An 18,332-nucleotide genomic window follows, 5' to 3' on the forward strand; every position below is an offset into this window, starting at 1 on the left:
GAGCAGCCTACCCGGGGTTGTGCTTTGTAATACATTGTATATCTCTTCATCTGAATAACTAATCGAGCATCGCTAGGATTTCTAAGTATAAATACCGTTAGCATCAGAAAGTGATGTCTTGTTCATATTTCCAGCAGAAAGCACTACCATTTCCTTAAAATGTCTCGGCCAAGCACCCTTTTCGGAGGAGCGTTGATTGGGACCAGCTTCACCACGGCGGCCCAAGTTCAAGAGCTTCTAGACCAACTCCAATCAATTGGAATCAACCGTATCGATACTGCAGCGAGATATTCACCTACAAGTCCAGGTTCTTCCGAGCGGTTGCTAGGCGAAGTCCGTGCTCAAGAACAAGGCTTCACGATAGATACAAAGACCAGCACTGATGGCTCTCTAAAAATCGATGGATCCGGATCCCTAACTGCTGCGAATATTACGAAATCAATCAATGACAGTTTTTCTCGATTGCACGCTGAAAATGTTCATATTCTCTATTTCCATCGCCCGGACCCCGAGACTCCAATTGCAGAGCAAGCCGGCGAGATTCATAGGCAGTATTTGGAGGGTCGCTTTGAGAAGGTCGGTCGTTTATATTTCATCGCATCTCATCGGTCCACGTTCACGTTCAATATCTGATTCAGTGACTTGACTTAGTTTGGTCTCTCAAATTTCCCACCTGACCTTGTGACGGAATTTATTGCCGTCTGTGAAGACAAAAACTATGTCAAGCCGAGCGTGTACCAGGGTCTATATAATCTTCTGAGCCGCGAAAGCGAGAAAACATTATTTCCATTGCTGCGAAAACACGGAATTGCTTTCAATGCCTACAGGTACACGGACCTTGTTCAACTTTTCGATTGAGGAGCAGAGCTAATCGATACATAGTCCTCTTGCGGGGGGTTTCTTGACAGGCCGAGCAACTCGTGGTGATGCTGTTGGTACACGATATGCACCGGGTAATCAAACCACCTCTGCTTTGAATGCTAAATATGACACGTTAGAGATGCATAGGGTGGTGGCTGATCTGCTGAATATCATTGATCCGCTCGAGATAAGTGGCGCAGAAGCATGTCTAAGGTGGCTCTATTACCATTCGACCTTGGACGAAAAGGACGGAGTGATCCTAGGGGCAAGTAAATTTTCGCAGATCGTTCAGAATATGAGCGATATCTCCAAGGGGCCTTTGCCAGAGATTGCTGTGCAGAAAATCGACTCGTTGTTCGCGCAGGTCCACTAGTGCATGGTGGTCGAAGAATTTAGTTCAAATGAAATTGAAATCAATGTATACCTAGGTATTGATTGTAGTAAATGACAATATCAAGAAGAAGAAATGAGAAATGAGAGAAATGAGCTCGCTATATGCAATATAGCCTGAGCATGAATGAGCAGCATTATACCCTACCAACACAGTTCACTGCTCTCAATCTCAAAACTCGACCCAAGAGGATAGCTCCCTCTTTCCCTCTCCAAGGAGGTTTACAGAATGTGTCTCCACAGGTAAATAGGATCCACATCGACCAAATAATCACAATAATAATTAGAAGTATGAAGCAGGGGGAAAAGCAGTGCGGGTGGCTCGGCGACGGCGACGAGAGAATGGAATCTCGGGCACGTGCCCCGTGCCCCGTCAACGCGTCGCGCGCGCTCTCCGCAGACTGTCAGAGTCCAATTCTAAGGATCGGACTTGCAACAGCGACTTGCCCGTTTGCAGGCCACTACCAGTCCTCTCTTGCGCCTCTTCGCTATTTTTATTTTATTCATGCTCATGTGTCTCTAATATCCCTTAGCTGGCCATGTATCTTCCACGGCAGCTCATCTCCCACCTATACCTACAACTCCTCCGATCCCACCACCCGCTCTCCCCACCAGTCCTGATTCTCGTGGCTCTCGAACCCGATGCCCTCTGTGCTTGTCGAATCCTCACGGCTCTCTTAAAACGCGACTACATCCCTCATAAGATCCAACCCGTTGCAGGATATGGTGACCTCACGCGCGCCGGAGAGGAGTTGGTCCGCCCCATGCAGACCACCAATGGCGGGAGCGGAGGTGTGGTAATATGCCTGGGTGTCGGCGGGCTAGTTGATCTGGCCGAAATCCTAGGCATGAGCCAACCAGAAGAGGAAGAAATCGAGGAGGATATGGGTGGTGTCGAGATCTGGGTATTCGACGCGCGCCGACCCTGGAACCTGGCCAATGTCTTTGGTGGTCAAGCCGGCATGGGCCAGGCTATGGCGGAAATTGATGTTAACGCACGAAAACGCGGCCGCGGTGTCGACCAAGGTCGCATCACACCTGCCTACACGTCCAAAAGTGGCGGTATCATCGTGTTTGACGACGGCGATATTCAAGAGGAACTTGGCGGCGAACGGGACGCATACTATGCGCTTCTTGAAATGCCCGAGGTAGACGACGACGAGAGTGATGGTGATGATGACGAAGAAGAGAGTATGCCGACAGGCTCTAAAAAGCGCAAGTCGTGGTCGGGTCGGGAAGACGATGACGTTTCAGACGAGGAGGATGGCCCCCCGCGCCAACGAAAACGAAGCAATTCAGTATGGAGTATCCTATTTCTTGATTGTAAGACAAATGCTGATACACCTCATAGGGTTCCTCGATTGTCTCATCTCCAAGTCGGCGGAGAAAGAGGGAACTAAATTCCTCAAATTCCTCACGCTCCGGAACCCCAACTAGCGATTCGCCCTCGCCAGACGAGCCGAAGCAGTTATCGGCCCGATCTCTAAAACGACGCCTGCTTCGTATGAAACGAAAACACGATGCGAAATTGCAGTCTTATTATTCCTCTGGAACTTCATACTCGGAGCCCATTTCGTCGCTAGTTTACTCGCTAGCATCTGAACTTGGTCGTGAGGATAATGACCTCCTCTGGCTTGGTATTGTTGGTATTTCAAGTCTAGAACTAAGCGGTCGAACTATGACTGGTGTTGGTATTTCCAATTCGTCCGAAGAGGGAGGCTCTGCTGGCTGGGGAGGGCAACGTGGAGAGCATCTTCGCCAAATTTTCCGAGATGAAGTTCACCGTTTGAACCCTCCCGATCCACTTGAGCGTGATCGAGACATTAGAGGGGAGATCAATGGCGTTATTCCCACCACTGCCAGGTCACCGACCGATACATCTATTCGACTCTCTCCGGAGCCCCGCTTCCTACTCGTTCGTCACTGGTCGCTGTATGAGAGTATGTTGCACAGCCCATACCTAGCCCCCAGGCTTCACGTCTGGACGGAAAATGGCAGGAAACGTCTTCACAAACTCCTGGCCAAGATGGGTATAAGCCTCACTCAATGCCATCAATATTACACACACATGGATATGGAATTGAAGCGGGTACTACGTGGGCGACTCCTCAAGTACGCTCCTATGTACGGTCTGGACGGACTGGTTCCTGCAGAGCCTACTGGGCATGCTAGCTCTCGTGAAGGGTGGGGCTTTGTTCGTTGCTGGGGCTGGAAGGCTTGTTTATCCGCCACAGACGTCGGTGTTATTATCGGTGCCATGCTGGAGGTTGGACCACATGAGACCTCCGCATCTTGGGATGCTAAACGTCTTCCACGGGCCCGAGGCTCCAACGATGATGTCGAGAACGGAGGCGGCACTGGCGAATCAGACTTGGCCAGCCTTCTTCCTCGATTCTGGAGTGCATACGATGCTCTTTCACTCACATCCGAATCGCCTACCTTGCTCATGGAGGCATTGCCATTGGCTCAACATCTTCACCGTGCTATTCTTCGCACTGGTACATCACTACTGTCCAAGCACCAAATCCGCCATCTTCGAGCTTTCCGCATAGCTGTTGTCAAAGACGGCCCTGACGTCAAGCTTTTCACCAACCCCGGTGCCTTGACAAAGCTCGCATTGTGGATCGCCGAGGCCATCCGTGTCCAAGAGCGAGAGAAGGGCGATTCTATCAAGATCGGCCGGAAACGCGCGGCGGGTACACCTCTCGTCCTTGCAGGCCTAGATGAAGACCGTGACCTCTATGTTGTTGTGGGAACTGGTGGCGGTGGAGGTGTAATTGACTATGCTGCCATGTCTAAGCGCCGAGAGGAGCGCGGTAAAAAGAAGGAAGCCAGGGATAAGAAGCAACAGGAGCGATCATCTCGTCGGGCACAGCGCGCAGCTGAGCGTGCTGAACGAGAAGACGATGATGAAGCCGAAGACGAAGAATCCGACGAGTCTGAATCTTCGTCCGAATCAGAGTCCGAGGACGAGGATCCAGGTACAAAGAAGCACCTTTTGCGGAACAGGTTTGGCATTGCCTTCCAAGAGGTGGTCCAAGAGACCAACGCTCGAGTCCGTATCGACAGCTTCGACCACTGTGTTGTCGAAGTCCAAAAGGATGACCTGGGTGGCTTCCTGGAAGCGTTGAGCTTCCGCAGTGTGGTGGGCTAGACCCATTACTCTAATCGAGTTACTCATTCACGCAGTCTACGACCCGCTTGCACACTGATTTACGCGTTTTGAAGGCATGAGGATTTAGGAGGAGACTTGGGATGGGATGGCGAGAAGAATGGATTCTGGTGGAGGGCCGAACGACGGATGATTGATGCATTATTTCCTGCTGCGAGCATTCATCACTTCCACGCGATCATCTTGCATCTTGCATCTGAGGTCTCTGCAGGCTAGGCGTTTGATGGAGTTTGAGTTTTCCTGTCATTTATATTTACCAATAGCCATCTGAACGAATCTATTACCCTACACTGGCATGCCACCATGTTCTAAGTTTTCAGAATCGACCCGAAATACTGACAGGGCAGCTATCTACTCGTATATAATACTTGACTCAGTGCTCCGGCCCGCTCTCGGATTTCTCTCCGACCCGCCTCCCCACACCCCGCAGTTTCAGGGCCGATTTCCCGATTTCTCGAGAACTCATAAAAGCAAACACCACCGTCTCGAGTGACAGGATTCAATTCCAGGTCAATGATTTAATAGCCGTAAGATGTCGCAATTTCCGACTCTCCCCCGCGAAAGCACTCTCGCGTCCCTCCCGGCCGAATACCCAACAGACGCACAAGACCAGATCTCGCAGATCCTCAGCACAGCTTCCATAAACCGTCTTGTTGTTCTAGACGACGATCCAACCGGTACCCAGACTTGCCATGACATCAATGTCCTCACGGTCTGGGATATTGCAACATTGACCGCCGAATTGCGTACCGATTCCCGAGGCTTCTTCATCCTAACCAATTCGCGCGCCCTCCCTCCAACAGAAGCAGAGACCCTCATTCGAAACATATGCGAGAATGTATCGTCGGCCGCAAATGCTACGGGCAATAAAGTTGACATCGTGCTGCGAGGCGATAGTACATTGCGCGGACACTTCCCACTAGAACCGGACGTTGCGCAGTCGGTATTCGGAGCTGCCGGTGCATTGGTCCTGGCTCCGTTCTTTTTCCAGGGCGGTCGTTATACAATCGACGATGTGCATTATGTTGCTGAGGGTGATAACCTCGTTCCTGCGGGGGCGACGCAATTCGCAAAGGATGCGACGTTCGGATACAAGTCCTCTAATCTGCGGGACTATGTGCTTGAGAAAGCGCCTGGTCGGTACTCGGCCGATCAATTGTACTCTGTTACCATTGATGAGATTCGAAAAGGTGGACCTGAAATAGTTTGTCAGAAATTGCTTGCTGCACCGGCTGGTGGCGTAGTGATTGTTAATGCGGCAGCGGAATCGGATATGCACGTTTTTGTTGCCGGGTTACTGCTGGGTACGTATAACTCTTCTTTCCCATTTCCCGATAAACGTGCGACCAGTCCAAGGCTGATGCTGATTAAATTAAAAAGCCGAGTCGCAGGGCAAACATTTCCTCTACCGTACCGGTGCAGCGTTCGTCTCGACTCGACTCGGTATCCGATCGAAAGCCCCGATCTCCGCGATTGAACTCGGTCTCCCCTCTCCCAGACAGGCAGGTGGACTTATTGTGGCTGGGTCCTATGTTCCTAAAACAACGGCACAATTAAAGGTTCTGACCGACCGTCGAGGCACGACGGGTCAGCTTGCAATTATTGAGATCAAGGTGGAGGAGCTTATCGCTTCGCCAGAGACCGCTTCAAAGACCATCGCACAGATCGTCAAAGAGACAGAGGACTACCTGAAGGCCGGCAAAGACACACTGGTCATGACAAGTCGAAAGCTCATCACGGGCGACGACGAGATATCCTCCTTGAAGATTGGGTCTGCAGTTGCGGAAGCTTTGGTCAGCGTTCTGCAAAGGATTGAGGTTCGGCCGCGGTACATCATTGCCAAGGTACTATCACTCTTTTGATCGACTTGGGGCTAGGTTCTGTTTGGCTAACTTTACTCATAGGGAGGAATCACTTCATCAGACGCCGCTACCAAGGGCTTGAATGCTAAACGCGCACTTATTGTTGGCCAGGCAGCCCCTGGTGTCCCCCTTTGGCGATGTGATGAAGAAACATCTCGTCATCGCGGTGTGCCTTTCGTTGTCTTCCCTGGTAATGTTGGTGGAGAGACGACATTGAGCGACCTCGTTGAGGGGTGGAGTTAATAAACTAAAGATTCAACATTGCTACCGCATAGGACGTTCATACAAATGGTAGGAAATTATTAGACCATGTACAGGCTGAATGGCGTTGAAAAGACTCGGAGAACCTTGAAAGGGAAAAGGGAAATATCTTGCTTCAGAAATAGTTTTCCGGCTAGTGTGGTAGTATGATATAGAATGAAAAGATAAACATGAAGATGTTAAGGGTAGTCGAAGAAAAAAGTATGTACCAACTGGAAATACACCAAACCAACCCCCGATGTAGACCTAATCTAGTAGGCGGGATATCAAGAAAAGAAACATATCAAGGAGAAAGTAACGTGTCGGTAAGACCTTAAGAGCTGTAGTCAAGGGTGACAGCCAGGCGGACGGCACCAGAAACCAGGTTTCCACCAATGCCATCCTCCGAGGCCAAGGCGCTAGTGTAGGCGTTGACAACGGAAGCCAGTCCAGATGTAATCGTAGAGCAAGTCGAATCATTGTAGACACTGCAGATCTTCATTCCCTGGACGGTAAGATCGGCGTTCTGGGCCTGGATGGCGGAGACATCGAAGCCGGACCAGCCAGAGTTCGTAGTAGAGCCGAAATCGAATTCACCCCAGGTAGCAGCGTAACCGCCGTAGCTATCGGTGGGGATAGACGATCCCTTAGCAGCAGCCCAGCCACCTTGTGAGTCGGTGTCGAAGGCGTAGTACTTAGTTTCACCGGCGGCAATGGAGAACTCGTGACAGCCGTTGCCGTACCAGCCGTCCATCTTACCATCCTTGCCAATCTTGTTCCAGATCACAACGTACCAGTCATCCGTGTTAGAGCCGGAGAACTCCACGACGTACTTGTAATTGCTAGCCTCGCTAGCCTCGACGGAGATGATGTTACTGCCATAGGGGCTGCCCACGTTGCCAGTGTAGCTAACGCCGGAGCCGCTATTCTTTGTGCTCGCGCCGAAACCAGATGTCGAGAACTCGCCACTGGAGGGGACAGCGCTCCAATCAGCGCTGGCGCCGGATGAGGTGGTAGAGGCCTCGCTGGTGCTAGTGGAGGATGAGGATGTGGATGTTGAAGTAGGGACTTCAGTGGTAGCAGGGACCTCAGTAGTAGTAGGAACTTCAGTAGTGGTAGGGACCACAACCACTGGGGTCGTAGAAGAAGTAGGCACCGCGGCCTGGGTGGGCAGTGCGAGAGAAGTAGAAATCTCAATCGAGGTCGTAGTAGCAATGGGAGCCGGGGTGGACGAGGACGATGGGATGATCGACGAGGAAGACTCCTCACACGGGCAGTAAGTGACTGTGTTATGGGCCGTGACAGTAACGGTCGAGTCTACTTCCTCCGCCTGGCGACGCATATGGCCTTCATGGCGGATCCGGTGACCATGACGGGCGACAGCACCACTGGTCAGAGCCGCCAGCAGCGCAAAAGAAGAGGCGAAACGCATTTTGGGCAGGTAAATTGAATGACTCGGATAATACCAAAGCCAACACACCTGAAACGCAGGAGAAAAAGTCGTCTCGCGGAGACGGAATGGACCAAAAGAGTGACTGGTATAAAGGAACGACTGGGAAGTATGAAAATCTAGAAATGAAGAGAGCGCAATCTACAAAATAAAGGACACCGGGGAGGGGAAGGGGAAGGGAGGATATGGGGCCAACCCTTGCAATTTAATTTTGGTGTGCAAACCATCTGGACAATTGCGCCGGTGCTATACGTACGCCTGGCGCTAAGACGAGGATGCGACTCGTTCGACTAGGCCCTAATGGCCGGGAGTTGACGTGTGCTGCTGGAGTGGGTGGATATTGGCTTCCAGGGCAGCCCCCTCATTGGCGGTGGGGGCGATATTAGCTCCCTTTAGGCTCCACTGGTTTGTCGGAATTCTGTTGGAAGTTATTACTTCTAGCCCAGTTGTCCGTGAAGTGCGTGTGGGCGCTATTCCGGAGAACCCTACAATATGACTCGTGACGGGTTAGGGCATGAGATACAAACGGGCCCCTTCCGAAGACCAGTACATAGTACATAGTAGTGATACTGTAGAGGTGGTAACAGATGCCGACTGTTTCAGATTCGCTATAATAAGCTCGCGCTAAGGTAGGAATTAACGCCCGCCGAACTCCCGAGGCCAAGAGAAATTTTCACCATTCTGTGGCCGGGGCTGATCGCTGATCCGTGGTATCTGGCCGCGTGCCTGGATCTACTCCACATAACCAAACTCGGGAGATTATCAAATTTATGGTTCCATGTACTACTCGTATATAATCTTAACTACGGATTAGGGTGTACCGGCTGGTAAGAAATTGCCTCACGAAAAAGAGACGGCGCTTCTGTTTGCGTGTGATGGGGTGGCGGGTTCAGGTTGAGTTAGGGCACGGCAACAAAAAGCGGCACTAGTTAAAGAGTATACCGCTAACCAACCCCCACCGTTCAGCTTCTTGTACGCACTACTCGTATGCAATGATTGCATTAGGTACTACGGAGTACGCCAAGCCATATCATGTATTACTAGTAGTTGCAGAATCTCTGTCCGACTGACTTTGCTCGTCGGATCACTGCCGACAATGCGGGCGCTAACACTAACACTGGGACTCACTTGCCGATCACAACTATCACTCTCTACGAGTATACTCCATAGTTCCCGGAGTAGTACGGAGTATCAGGCAACAACTCGTTCGAGATCTAGACCATTCAGACTAGAGAAAAGCCCTCCACGGGTCACTCAATTCCGATTCGCCAAGGCATAAACCACGCGTCTCATAAGATCGTCTCCTATCCATCCCCCGTTAAAGCATCCAGAAGTCGCCGTTTCAATGCCAAGGCATACTAGAGACCACTTACGTACCTCCTAAATAATCACCCCGATGGTTCTAGGGGTGGAAGCATCAGAGCCCCTATATAACTCCCGAGTACCGAATTCCGCCCGCCTTGCATCGCCAAACTCTTTTAGGCGCTAAGTGGAGGTTAGCGTCGGCCATCGTAAGAAGATATCCCTTTCCCGTAGTATGGAGTGATCCATTCAGGAAACTAGGCTCTGGGGGTATTGGGGGTTTTTTTTTTTTTGTATTGAATGTCGTCGTCTAATGACTCGCAGCATATAGTTCACGGAGCCAACCCGTTCTTATATCTGATCGATACTTATCATATCTTCATCTTCTCCGCCCAATGCCATAGAAGAAGGGCTGTGGCCCTATACAGTCTCAGCACGAGACGAGCCTTAGTGTACCAAATAACGAGTGGCTGTCGAATCATCTTCTTTTAAATGTGGAGGGCAACTCACTGATGGCTGTGCGTCAAGAGAAAACTAAAAACAGGCATCTCCTCCGCCGTGAGAATGTTTGACAATAGCACAAGTACAATTAATTATAGGGCCGTGGTCAAATATTGTACCGGCTTGATGAAATTCGAGGCTGAGCAGTGAAGGTAGTGCTATTTTGGCTCGCGTTCAGAGGTGGTGGCGTCGGTTTCGCCATGGTCCCATCTTAGAGCGACCTTAAACCTTGGAATGCTATACATAATTCGACATTTTATGTTCAATTCAAAGGATACTACTATTCTGTGATGCTCTGCCACTACCCCGGTCATATGTCTACTAACGGCGTCCATGTGCTAGTCATTTATCATAGCTTAAAGGATTCGTCGTGAATATTAGCCCCAGGTTATCACTAGAGCTTTTATCTTTCTATGGCGGAGTACAGAATGTCCACCAAATTATACGTTCCTTTGGGCAGATTTACTTTTCCGGTATTATGCAAGAAGATATGGAAGAAATCTCGAGATAAAGATCTCTTGGAAAGACCAAAGAATTTAGATAATGAACACATTAGAAGTTTTCTTCTCTGCTGAGCCCCTTTCAAGTGTTGGGTGTGATATGGAGACCACAATCTTGATGTTTCATTATAAGAAAGAGTAGTAGCATGTGAGAAATTTAAAAAGAATAGAAAATATCATTTATGAGAAATATTTCTAGAAAAGAAAGTATCAACTTGAATCAAGAACTTGAAGCGACTCAAACGGGAATACAGCCTGAGTAAGATCACATCAGGACCTGGGAGCCGAGCCCTTCTCCAGAGCTGTAGTAGCTTTTGAGCCCGAAATATAATACTAGAGAATGATATTCTTTGCACTACATGTAATATGCAGCATATATCGTATGATCTGAAAGAGATTTATTGTATTCATTTCAAGGTTACCTACCACCAAAAGCTAACGCTCACTCCGGCGCGTAATCCACGCACGTAGTGCCACCACCCAACAGGAATGTAAAGGCTTTCACCTTCCTGCAAAACTGTCTCGACATACTCAGCATCCATAAACCCAGGCCACTGTTCTTCCCATTGATCTGCCTCGGCAGGGATAGTTCGATAGCTGCAACGTCTACCTGGGAGGTATTTGACATATCGATGTACTTGCCTTTTGAATCACCTATATCGTCTGCAGAAGTGCCATGTTTGACTTTATCATCAGAGGGGACCCACTCCTTACCTCGAGGGTGGATCTGTGAAGCTGGTGTATGTGGCGAGTACAATCGTACGTACTTGGCCCCGGCAACTTGCACGAAAATGTTATGGTACGGATCATGATGCAGCGGCGAGATCGTCCATGAGGGTCCTATCCAGATGTTGATCATCGGGTCCTGCGGGAACTCCATGAGTGACCCTGCATCTGAGGAGCCATCGGAAGTGCCATCAGGAGCAGTCGCATTCCCATCCGCTGACTCGGGATCGGAATTCAAAGCAGCCCGCGCGGCTTCACGGTCACGGCGCTTACTCTCATAGACTGGGGTCCCTTGTTCCGCATCTGGAGGGTTAATGTAACAATAATCCGGGACGCCGATATCATTTCTCAGAGCTGGGATCTGTGCCAATAGGTCATGTTGTGCCATGTACCCGGTCTCCACCTCGTCATTGTCCCCAGTCGAGCAGATGCTCAAGTCGCCCTGCCATAGAAATCGATCCGCGAATTCTCGAAATTCCATGATCTTTTGACCCCAATCGTCGTCCGTGTATGATCTGCCTACTTCGACGGGGACGAGCCTGCGCCCGCCGAATGTCCGCTTCCACCAGTACTCCCGCGAGGTCCACGGTCGTGTCGACAGAGCTGGCCAATGGTTCAGTGTGTCTGTTATGACGAGAGGGGTGCGAATATTTTGGATATGGTGCTCGATCGAGTCGAAGGATGGCGCCGATACGCGTGGGACGGGATGTTCGAGGCGGGGTATCGGGAGCGAATGCGAAGGGAAGAGGGAGGAGGAAATCTTTCTTCGTTTCGTGGGCGGCTTGTCGCCATGATCAGAGGTGTGGGATTCTTCCTCGCCTTCTGTATCTGCTTGAAGCCTCGATAACAACTCCTCGATGAGCTTCTCGCGCAATGGCGCGCCAGTCATGATCAGTGCCTTGTCAAGGACGTGGACGACTTCCGAGAGCCATGCGGCATCCGGGTCAATCTGAAGGGGCGTCGTAACACTTTGGATCTCTTCGGCAAGTTTCTCGAGGTCCGACTTGCCGGGCTCAACCTGTCGACTTAGCTTGCATTCTCGTATGATGACGAGACACACTTTCGCGATAGACGCGTCGGTGTACAGCCGTCGCCAGCAAACATGTACATCTTTGAAGGGAAACACGCGTAGCTTCGAGTCCGCCAACGCTAATGATGTATCAGGGTCTTCAAATATGCTCGTGATATTGTGGTGACAATCGAAGATCGGATCTTCTGAGGTGGGGTGGGCAATGGACGACACCGCCGAACTGATAACAGCGGGGAGAGACATGATTCGCGAATGTAGGAGCAAAGGAGTTCCAGCTTGAAGGTTATGGATGAAACTTCGTCATCGTGGGTGCAGTGGATTGAAAGGTTCACCTGGCAAGTTCCTTCAAAAGGCTCCCCGAGGCCTTTGGTGGGGTGAGTTCCAAGGTTGTAGATGGCAAACGGGGATACCCGCAGCACGCTAGAAATATAAACAACGTCACGGTCGAAATTCAAGGTTGCCCAGATGGATTCTGCGCAATTACGCACTGGCACTTTACAAAGTTCAACTTGAAGTTTTCTCAACGTGGGGACAATCAGTGTGAGGTAAAAGTAGTTATGATATGGTAAAATACTAGACTGTATATTATACAGAATATTCATGGATATTTTATTGTACATAATAGTTTACATTTACAGTATTCTCCCACTTCACTCCAAATATTGCATCACCAACTTTGGGATACGCGACACCCCTTCGCCACGCATGGCGCTAACAGGAAGAGCAGTCACTTTCCCCTTCCATCCACCCGCATGGCCAGAAGGATGCTCGACGGTGCCATTCTGAACTTCAGACAGGTACTTTTGTAGGGCCTGGTATTGCTCCCGGGTGTCTTCCAAGTCAGCCTTGGTCGCAACAACAAACCAAGGCTTCGTGTGGATGGGTGGCATGGGAAGGAAGGGTAGTGACCCAGATGATTGATAGTTGAGTGCCTGTCCAGCCGATTCTTCCTCCGCGATAGGTAGCTCGATACTTTGGTCTACCGGTCGGTGAAGCTCCGGAAGCCCTGATCCTGACGGATTCCAATCGATCACCCCCCTCAGTCTCTTGGGAAACAGGCTCTTTAGACCCGCTATCACGCAGTTTCTCATACGCACCAAGTTCAAGCCAGAGTTTCTGCAGCTCCTGGACAGGGTCTCCGGCACTAAGATCAAGAACGAAGGCTAAGATACCTGCCCGGTCAATATGTCGAAGGAATCCTAGGCCAAGACCACGATCAAGATGGGCGTCTTCCACCAACCCGGGAATATCTGCAATTGTGAAGTGGGTGCGTCGAGATTTCGACTCAACGAGCGGTCGGCCTTTGTGATCATCGACAATCACAGTACCGATGTGAGGTGTTAGAGTCGTGAATTCCCAGTTGCCAATCCTCGTGCGGCTGTTGGTCAACGAACGCAACAGCGTACTTTTTCCTGCATTCGGTTTACCGACCAATCCGACATCTGCCAAAAGCTTGAGCTCAAAGTCAAGCTCTAGCCTCATGCCTCCTTCGCCACGGGATGCGAATTTTGGCCGACCCATGGTCTGAGTGGTAAAGTGTGGATTTCCCAAACCACCCGCACCACCCGCAGCCAGAAGCAGAGGTTTGTCCATTGGATGCGACAGGTCGAGATATATAGGAGCTTTTGGTTCCATCGCTGCGATATGTTGTCGGCGGGGTTTGAGTCGGGGAAACTTCACGGTTAGGAAATCGGCAGGGTTGGCGGCAGGGTGGATTACCCAGCGATCGTGTCGGACCGGTGTAAACTCAATTGCGTCCTCATCCATCGGTTCCTCCTTTGGTTCCTCCTTTGCTCGTCGCATTCGAGCCAGCTCTTCTGCAACGGGGTCATGACGCTCCACCTCGCGCACAACGGTGCCGACCGGAACTTGGATGAGAATATCCTCACCACGTTTCCCACCTTGGCTCTTGCCTTGACCACTCCTGCCTCGACTGGCTTTGATGATACCCCTGCGGGCAAGTTTATGTAGGCTCGTCATGCCTTCGACGGCCTGGATGTAGAGACTTCCTCCACTTCCACCATCACCTCCATTCGGCGGGCCTTCTTCGATATATTTCTCACGCTGGTATGCGACACAGCCATGGCCCCCACTACCCGCATGCATCGTGACATGGCATTTATCTTGGAAGATGAAGCGCGAGTACTCTTCTGGTGGTGGATTTAAATGCGACAGATCTGGGGTATCGTGGGAAGTGACGTCGCCGGGTGGTAGTTTGTTGGTTTGGGTCGTTTGCCATCTTGGGAAAACAACGGGCGATTGGATAGTTCTCAAAAGAGGAACCAAAGGGCATGTTCTTTGTGCGATAAGGAAGGGCCTTTTAGAGAGACGCAGAGAAGCTCGAGGGAGGTATGTCATGGTGCCGGGTGTTCGGAGCTACCTCTGGCTCATTCTGGCACAGTTGAAGAATGCACAAACTTATGTGAAGTTCAATTAACACCAGAGATGACGAAGACGCGTAGCTCAATATCAATAAATTGGGCTGGAACGAGTGAAGGTTTTCGCAAAGATCGAACGAGATGGCAATGAACTTGGAGAAGTTAAATGGTCGACGCGGATTTGGATTTCTCTTTTGATAAGGGTCACGTGGTGATACTCTTTAGCTGGGGCAGTCGAGGCCTCTTCCCACGGCGGCCTTGACCGATGAACCTTGTGGTATCCCATTTTGCGAACCTATTTGGAATCTGTGGCACAAACAACAATTGAGTCGAGCCGATTCGATTCGACATTGTAAGGCTGCACCGTTGGGCCTCGCCGCTGTATGTGGTTCCAATGGACCCCAGGTTATTGCAGTCGAAAAGCGGGAGGCCTTTCCATACTGAGACTCGGCATGGCAAAGAATGGCGCGTCCACCTAAGAAAGAACTGTGCGAACAACAAAGCGAAAATTGATCAAACCGTATGTTCCCGTTTAACCCCTGTCCTCTATTGATTTGCAATACAGCGTGGGATTTGCTGTCCTGAGAACCCTACAACAATCAACCCTGTCGTGGCTGCATGATGCCGTCGTGGCGTTGTATCGACTTGTCGAGGCTCGCGTTGGCCAGTGGAGTTAGACCGAACTTGTTGATACTCGGCGATCTTGATCCACCCTTTCTCTCCACTTCGTATACGCAATCCACTCAGCTGTGATGTTCTCAATGGTACATATTTCCAGCTTGCTAGCGCGCCAAGAAGCTCTCGACTGAAGTTGCAAGGCAATGCATTGCTTTTTCCTTCCGCATTGCCTACTGTTATGGGCTTGTTCAAAGCGGTACAGAGTACGGAGTAGGATGCAAGCAAATGTATGTACTCAGTTTATGAATATGTACATGAATTCTATTCCGCGTGAAGTATGAGAAGATGTTTAGTGCTAAAAAGACCAGAATATTGGCAGCCGGGATTCAGTTACGGTGTTGGTGTTGTCTTGTCTGAAGTACCTAACGACAGCCCCCTGGGCTCCGTTCCTTCCATTTATCATGTCACTGCCTGATATTTATCATGATGTCTTGTTCATTCGCTTTCGTAAAATTAGCACAGGCGAGGATGGACTGCGAGTCATACATGAAGTACTCCGTAGGCATTGGTCTAACCCAAATTAGAGGCAAGTCTACCCATCAACTCATCTAGTGTGGTGGGGTAGTCGAGCTGAACGGGGGTACGAGTACGAGTATTCCATGCTCGCCAGAGCTAAAGGGGCTATATTCAGTGGCCAGAGAACTGCCGACTGAGGCACTAGTATGCACGATGGATTGATTGGGTCCGTAGACCCTCTCGCAGGATGAGGCTGAACAGGAGATTTTTGCCTTCGGAATAAAGCGCCTGACACCACAAGTCGTACCTAGACTCGTCTGAATAACTAGTCATGAACAACTGTCATGGGGCATGCGTATGGAGCCACTGCCAGTCCTCATCTCAACATGTTGTGCATACTCTCGAATGCAAATGCGAATGCATCACAAACGTCGGTGAGTGCTCGGTGAATTTGTATTTGAAATCTTTTCCCGTGACATGAAAATGGTGCAACATCTCTATATCATGGATGATCCTAGTCTCTCAGCCAATTGGCTCCTGATCCTGGTCACTCTCCTGGGCCATCACATCAAGAGGAATCTATGGCCAACCATCACATCTGTGGCGTGCGCATCATCAGCCGATCACGTAGTAATGTCACAAAAGTTCTGCAAGGGGAATGCCGGGGTTCTTTAATCCTATTCCAATATATTCCATCGAGTACCTCGTAGCTATGTACTTTTGCGCTATAGCTACAGGTTTTGTATGTACATATGTACGTACAGTCCAAATCCTTGTCAAGGTAGCACCCGCATCAAGTTAGGGAAGCCGAGAGTACCGAGGGCGCTCAATTTCTGACGGGCCGCCGAACCCGTTCGGTGCATTCGTTTCCTATCTACTGGCAAGGCTGAACTGTGCATACCAAGACTAATGCAGGGATATGCCGAGCTGTACAATCTGATTGTTTAACCTGCATGACCAAATTCTGAAGGCAGGCGGACAACTTGGAAGATACTATATGGAGGCATCGCAAGCCCACCTAAATGGATGGTTTTGCACACAGAGTAGCTACCTGGCTATAGAGAGAACTCTAATAAGACCTAATAATACGGCGCAGAAAGACGTACCATGTTTCAGGCCGGTGAACAGATTCCCTCGTCGTGGAAAAGATGTCACTCCGAAGTGCGAACCATAAGGAAAACCCAATGCCGTGGTAGGTACCCCGGCAAGCCCGCCCGCTAACCAGATCGACACCAGCTCACAAAGGTCCCAATCTATGATATCATTGCCTGTCGATACATCACCTAATTCCTGTACGCATATGGAATAGCCCACGTGAAGGACAGAGATACATAGTTTCCCCTGGATCTCGGAATAAACAATCGTACGACAATTACTGCTGCAGGGGGGAAAAGTCTACCCATCTCCTCCAGACCAATCATTGAAGCCGATCATCAAGTCTATCCCAGACTTGTAAGCGACATACATAGAACCATGTCAATCACACCCCGCACCGCGGGACGAAGGGAACTAGACCAAAGTTACAAAGTACGATCCAGCTAAGAAAAAAGTACGTGTCAACTTCTTGCGACAGAACCTTCTTTCTCTATATGATTCGGGGATTATCCGAGGCAAGGCGCCTCTTTAGGCAGACGGAGATCGAAAATGAGTATTTCTTTTTTTTTTTCTCCATGTGATAACGCTAGCTCATTGCTGTCACGCCCGGAAGTGCCGGCGCCGTTCAGCCGTTCGGCGGATATCAGCTCAAAGGGAAAAAAAGGACCAGTGTGGGGGGAAACCCAGTAGAAAACCGGGCGATCATCAAACAAAGAAACCAAAAAACCAGATTCTCGAGGATCGCGTATCCAAATACACTCCGTACGGAGTGTTCTCCATAATTATGGCGATCCACAAGGCGAGGCAAGGCTAAGGATGGATAGGACTCACATGACTGACGGGCGATTCGATAGCGGGAAAATCGTTCAAGGGACAAAACAACCCTCAGCCAGTCAAGAGTGGATGGCTTGGTGTTTTGTACCCGTCACCGCGGCACCGGAGCCTGCATTCCGATGGGGCTCGCCACTAGTGGGACAGGGGGGTCCAGGGGAAGGGAGAGTTCCTGTTGGTCGGGGGAAACATCGAGAAAAACCGGGTGAAACAACGGATCGTGGGACCTTGTGTACGGAGTACAGTCCATACGGTATAATAATGATGACCGTGAAAATGCACGTAAGTACGATATACCGAGCCAGAGCCAGTTCGGATCCTTTTTTTGATGTGGAGAGAGTTGACCCATGGATCACACTGGACTTCCCCTGGCGGCTAGCGGTATGATTGGGGCGCGGATGTTGTCAGTAGCCTCCGGGGTAGAATGGTTTGGTACGCACTAAAAATCGACATCAAAGTGGACCTGGTCAACATTTGGTGCCATCAGAAATCTCATCCCAGCATAGCATACGCAATATCTAACCGAGGAGGCCGGGTGTGTCAAGTGTACTCCGTAGCTGGGATGGATTGAAATGAAAAGCGGAGTACATAGTACAAGCAAGACATACAATCTTAACACAGTTTCAAAGGTATTTCGCCCCCGTACCGTAAAAGTGCAATACCGATTTCCCTGCTGTCGTCTCTCATCTGTTACAGTTCGCCATCAGGGTACATCAGTGTATACGTACGTACTCCGTAGTAAAACTACAGAAGTACCATCTCAGCCCTGAGCACAGACAGACCTGGAACTGAGGCAGGTCTAGAATCTAGATCGGTATTTCGAAGCGTGGCGTCAGCCCCAGACTGGCGCATTGCCCTGA

The 18,332-nt window shown here is 50.2% G+C and overlaps 6 protein-coding genes across 6 annotated transcripts; 3 read left to right on the forward strand and 3 right to left on the reverse strand.

Moving 5' to 3' along the window:
• Positions 1-159: 159 nt before the first annotated feature.
• N7481_005335 (aldo/keto reductase family protein) lies at positions 160-1,234 on the forward strand (the record flags this gene model as incomplete). Its single annotated transcript, XM_057264554.1, has 4 exons — positions 160-576; positions 652-827; positions 883-953; positions 999-1,234. 4 exons carry the CDS (start codon positions 160-162, stop codon positions 1,232-1,234), a joined length of 900 nt encoding a protein of 299 aa, XP_057122274.1.
• Positions 1,235-1,790: 556 nt separating this feature from the next.
• N7481_005336 (cell division control 45 family protein) lies at positions 1,791-4,405 on the forward strand (the record flags this gene model as incomplete). Its single annotated transcript, XM_057264555.1, has 2 exons — positions 1,791-2,549; positions 2,603-4,405. The coding sequence occupies 2 exons, from the start codon at positions 1,791-1,793 to the stop codon at positions 4,403-4,405; spliced, it is 2,562 nt and encodes an 853-aa protein (XP_057122275.1).
• Positions 4,406-4,955: 550 nt separating this feature from the next.
• Positions 4,956-6,528, forward strand: N7481_005337 (uncharacterized protein; the record flags this gene model as incomplete). Its single annotated transcript, XM_057264556.1, has 3 exons — positions 4,956-5,727; positions 5,804-6,267; positions 6,328-6,528. The coding sequence occupies 3 exons, from the start codon at positions 4,956-4,958 to the stop codon at positions 6,526-6,528; spliced, it is 1,437 nt and encodes a 478-aa protein (XP_057122276.1).
• A 331-nt stretch (positions 6,529-6,859) lies between these two features.
• N7481_005338 (uncharacterized protein) lies at positions 6,860-7,957 on the reverse strand (the record flags this gene model as incomplete). Its single annotated transcript, XM_057264557.1, has 1 exon — positions 6,860-7,957. The coding sequence occupies one exon, from the start codon at positions 7,955-7,957 to the stop codon at positions 6,860-6,862; it is 1,098 nt and encodes a 365-aa protein (XP_057122277.1).
• Positions 7,958-10,720: 2,763 nt separating this feature from the next.
• Positions 10,721-12,277, reverse strand: N7481_005339 (putative JmjC domain protein; the record flags this gene model as incomplete). The annotated part of the gene is made up of 1 exon (XM_057264558.1): positions 10,721-12,277. The coding sequence occupies one exon, from the start codon at positions 12,275-12,277 to the stop codon at positions 10,721-10,723; it is 1,557 nt and encodes a 518-aa protein (XP_057122278.1).
• A 407-nt stretch (positions 12,278-12,684) lies between these two features.
• N7481_005340 (GTP-binding protein Obg) lies at positions 12,685-14,392 on the reverse strand (the record flags this gene model as incomplete). The annotated part of the gene is made up of 2 exons (XM_057264559.1): positions 12,685-13,013; positions 13,069-14,392. 2 exons carry the CDS (start codon positions 14,390-14,392, stop codon positions 12,685-12,687), a joined length of 1,653 nt encoding a protein of 550 aa, XP_057122279.1.
• Positions 14,393-18,332: the final 3,940 nt, after the last annotated feature.

The sequence above is a fragment of the Penicillium waksmanii genome (assembly GCF_028829765.1).
Source record: "Penicillium waksmanii strain IBT 27052 chromosome Unknown utg000005l:1.0-5232799.0:1.0-5237142.0, whole genome shotgun sequence".
In the NCBI taxonomy this organism is placed as follows: domain Eukaryota; kingdom Fungi; phylum Ascomycota; class Eurotiomycetes; order Eurotiales; family Aspergillaceae; genus Penicillium; species Penicillium waksmanii.